The following is a 4,681-nucleotide window of genomic DNA, read 5'->3' on the forward strand; positions in this document are numbered from 1 at the left end:
TGATATGTCTGATAATTTTAAGTGGAAATAAAATATTAACATATAGGCATAGTACAAAAGTTGACAGCTCCTACTATTTGGACTGACTGCAAATCCTAAAGAAGAATTTCCTGTATTTGGAGCAAGGGGGACAGGATGGGACTTGTCACCGTTTCAAAACCAAGTAGATTGAATGAATGTCCCTTTATGGACTTCAAGTTTCCTCCATTTGTAATTTCCTTGATGTCTTCAGTACCGACTCAATTTTCAATTGCATTATCACAGCTGAATATTTTCTGCATACAAGGTGATCATCAGTATAGCAGTAAACCCTGTTAGTAAACCAGCATTCTGAATAAGGAAGAATGTGAGATCCATCTTTCTTCCTGTCACTTTCTCTCGCAGCATATCATTCATCTCTGGGAACTGAAAAAAGGGATATTTTTAGTTACGTATTGCCATCTCGTGGTAGCATGCATAACTTAATGCCTTAAGAACTGAATCATACTGCTACTATGGACTGACTAGCAGAACTAACAGAGAGTGAAGATAGTCACAGGAACAGGTCACTCACTACCCTGAAAAACCACCTCACCAAGGATGGTAAAATGAAATGGTGTTTTGTTCCTCTCTGTTGTGATTTCACCTGGTTGTCTCTCATGCAAATTTCCTCTTTGATTCCAACAATCTCCTAGGGTTCAACTGTTGGTCCATATACTGCTAGGAGCTGGCCTTCTATTGCTAAATATTGTGTTTCTCTCTTCACTAGTATAAACAGAGAAATCCTTGTTCTGGCAGCGGAAGATTAGGATTCTTCTACTTTATCTATAAGCAAACAAAGTGAAGTTGAAAACACAGACAACCCCTCAGAATAAGATACCAGTTACAAATAGGAGGTGTGGTGGGCTGATGAGGTAGTGGTAAAGCAAGGAAGACAGAAGAACGTTATGAAACTCGTGGTAGCACATACATTATTACATTACAGTGCAATGAAGGGATTCTTCATTCTGTAACAAGTTATCTTAACAGCAACATAATAACAAAGGATGACAGAGCTGCTGTTAACTGCAGAAACAAAGACACTGAGAGCCAATGGAGATGATGGCAGATGAGCACTGGCAATAAAGTCCCCTGTATGAGGTGATTCAGGGTGTTTGCTGCAGATAAACTGAACTGCAGCAGAATTTGACAAACATACTCAAATAAGCTTCAAACTCTTCTCCTGTTGTGCTGAGAATAAGCAGTATAGCCAGAATGCAATGAAGGCTGTTTATTTCAGTGTTAGTTTAGAAACCTTCAGGCTGGGTGGTGACTCAGAAGTTGTATCTTCCTTTGATCTCACCAGGCAAAACCAGCCATCGAAGGTAACGCAATTCTCAAGAACACACTAAGGTTAGTGGGAAGTGGCCAAACCTTCCCAGAAATCACTCTAGATTGCACAAGAGGCAGAAAAAACAAACCAGATCAGCTTCATGCCATACAGCAAGGCTCATTTGTGCACACACCTCAGTGTACACATTCTCACATGCCCACAGCCTCACCACACAGTGACCTTACTGGCAGAGGACTATGCTAATACTGGAGGAAAAAAAGAACAGCAAAAAGAAAGAAGGAAGGCATGACATTCTAGTTAATCCTACCTGCTTCTGGACAAGCAAACCAGAAGTGTGTGAAAATTGTAACAGAAAGCGGAAAGCCAGACCTCTGCACAGAGCACTTGAATACCCTATTTCAGACTTTTCAGGGGGAAGAAAAATTCAGATAGGTAACTGATACAATCCAAAAACCTATAAAAAGGAGAGAGATTGGGGGAGGGGGAGGGAGGGGAGGTAGACAGAGAGGAAGAAACAGAGAGAAAAGAAAAACAGATACAAAGAAAAGAATGTTACCTACTTTGATGGATTTAGTAACAAATCACTCTAAATTTATGCCATGAGTTTTACACATCACAGTTGAGTACACACTATTCATTACATTAGAGTTAAAATAAATTAAAAGCATTAGCAGTTACGGTATTGTAAACTTGTAAATAAACTATTTCTATTGTTCATTTAACTCTAACACTTTTGCTTATTAAATCCTATACTATTACTTAAACTATGAGAGTATAGCCATTATAACTATCTGACAGTTCTTAAATGCATATAGAACCAAACCGGGGTCTCAAGTCTTTTCAAATTCAGGCCTCACTCTTCCAGCCCTACACTCAAATGGTTTCTCGTGTGGCAGGTGTAAACACCTTTGCAGATACTTCTGTTCTTTCAACACAGAATTAAACATAATAAAACTTAACTTTCTTGAAAGATCTCTCTCATCAGAGATAACACATCACCATAAGAGTAAATCACGGAATATTGCTGAATGCATGTGAATCCACATTTTCTTTTCCAATATCTGATCTGAATCTTAGCACAGTTTTGTTGGCTTGTATCTTCTAGCACACTTTAAAAAACAAATCACGGGCAGACTATTTTGAATAGAGTTCAGCAAATTCTTTAGTCTGAACCTAGAAACTGAGTCTAGCACTGTTTAATTTGAAACAGAATAGAACTTAAGTCAGGTTTTTCACCTAAATAACTCCAAAATTATCACTGTAGTTACACAACACCTTCCATTCAACTCAAAACTAAATATTTAGTTTCATTTTGTTTACCTTTTTTAAATTATTTTCTTTCATGATATGGTTTAAATTGACAAATGAACCTTCAAAAAATACTAATATTAAATACTTTGTCTCTTTAAAAAGCTGAAACAAAGTATTTACACACTTCTTACTCTTCGTTGAAATCAGCCCAAATTCATTAAAGGCTTGTCTCTCTAAAACTCCTTTTCAGCAATAACCTGATCAGCCCTATTTGTGAAGTGAAAGGCTTTCATGCTTCATGAATAAACATAAATATTTGTGCACCTCCATTAAGGGTAAAATTGATTTAACACCTAATAATAAGTAGATGACACTGGCATGAGAGGGACAAAATACTAAATTCTACTGGAAAGACTCAGTGCAGTCTTTATTTGCTTGCAGAAAAATCAGTAACTGAAAACAAAATTATATCTCACCATATCTGCCAGAGAGATGTATAGGAACATTCCACCAGCTACGGCAAAGATGATGTTAGGAGCAAAGTTGTTGCCTACCAGTATACCAAAAGCCATCCCAATGTAACAGGAACATGCAGACAGAAAGTTGAAAAACAGAGCCTGCCGAGTACTCATTCCTGCATTAAGCAAGATGACAAAATCCCCTAAAAGGGAAACAGGAAGAGAAACAAACAAACAAAAAAAAAACCAACACCACATATTTAGAAAACAGCATTGTGATTATTTTCTCATTTCAAAAGAAGCCTGAAGAAAAGACATGATCTGTACACAAATTATAACCCCCTGCTGTTTTTCTTCATTCAAGTAAATGAAGAGGATTTCCCTTCAATACTAAGGGAACTGAAATATTCTAAAGCAAGCAGGTGATGCACAACTGAGCTAAGAGCACAGGAACACAGAACTACCTATAATGATTTTAAAAAATACAATTAATACACCAGTGTATGCAGCATATACAAACAGGGCAATTAATACCTCTCTAATATACATTCCAAGCTTACACCCATCTACACTTGGGAACTTCCTGAGACAGATATGTATTTTGGTGCTCGGGAAGTTTTTGATGAATATTTTTTCCAATAATTTGTCTGAACTTTCAATCTCTGACAACCTTTGGCCAGCACAACCTCCTACAACAGTGATTTCCACAGTACACAATGTTGAATGAATTCCCTTACCCAGTTCGTGAGGAAACTCTTCACACAAGATGGCTATGGAGGTACTAAGCCCTTGAAACAGCGACAAAGTGAAAGAAGCACCAATAGCCAAACCATCTATGAAGTTGTGTACGGCATCACTCAGTGTTACCATCCAAGCAATGGTCCCAATCTGTGACAGTGGACGCCCGTGAAGACACCTGCATAAGCTGCCTTGGGCAGCTTCCTCCTGGAAAAAAGTAACACAGTTACATAAAACACTGAATGAAGAAGCCAACGAATCACGCTTCTGCCTTTATAGGAATGCCAAGTTTAAAATAAAGCACTACTGCATATGGAGACCAAAACACTTGGTCAAAGAAGCAAAAGGCACAGGTAGCAGCAGAAAATGTTTTCTGTTTGCCAACACCACCAAGCTGTGTAGCGCGGTTGACACACTGGAGGGAAGGGATGCCATCCAGAGGGACCTGGACAGGCTGGAGAGGTGGGCCACTGCCAACCTCATGGAGTTCAACAAGGCCAAGTGCAAGGTCCTGCACCTGGGTCGGGGCAATCCCAAGCACAAGTACAGGCTGGGTGGAGAGCGGATAGAGAGCAGCTCTGAGGAGAAGGACTTGGGGGTACTGGTGGATGAAAAGCTGGACATGAGCCGGCAGTGTGCGCTGGCAGCCCAGAAAGCCAACCGTATCCTGGGCTGTATCAGGAGAAGTGTGGCCAGCAGGTCGAGGGAGGGGATTCTGCCCCTGTACTCTGCTCTGGTGAGACCCCACCTGGAGTGCTGCGTCCAGCTGTGGAGCCCCCAACATCAGAAGAATACAGACACATTGGAGCAAGTCCAGAGGAGGCTATGGAGACACTCAGAGGGCTGGAGCACCTCTGCTATGGGTACAGGCTGAGAGAGTTGGGTTTGTTCAGCCTGGAGGAGGGAAGGCTCCGGGGGGGCC

The 4,681-nt window shown here is 40.4% G+C and overlaps 1 protein-coding gene across 1 annotated transcript in view; it reads right to left on the reverse strand.

The window, feature by feature from the left end:
- Positions 1 to 258: 258 nt before the first annotated feature.
- SLC39A8 (solute carrier family 39 (zinc transporter), member 8) overlaps positions 259 to 4,681 on the reverse strand; it is a gene marked incomplete at its 5' end in the record, with an annotated part of 16,154 nt that continues 11,731 nt past the window's right edge. Inside the window, 3 exons of the mRNA XM_010156160.1 lie at positions 259 to 405; positions 3,040 to 3,224; positions 3,759 to 3,966. Of these exons, the coding sequence (XP_010154462.1) occupies positions 259 to 405; positions 3,040 to 3,224; positions 3,759 to 3,966 (540 nt within the window). The remainder of the gene's footprint in view (positions 406 to 3,039; positions 3,225 to 3,758; positions 3,967 to 4,681) is intronic.

This window comes from Eurypyga helias, unplaced genomic scaffold, assembly GCF_000690775.1.
Source record: "Eurypyga helias isolate BGI_N326 unplaced genomic scaffold, ASM69077v1 scaffold12027, whole genome shotgun sequence".
NCBI lineage: Eukaryota > Metazoa > Chordata > Aves > Eurypygiformes > Eurypygidae > Eurypyga > Eurypyga helias.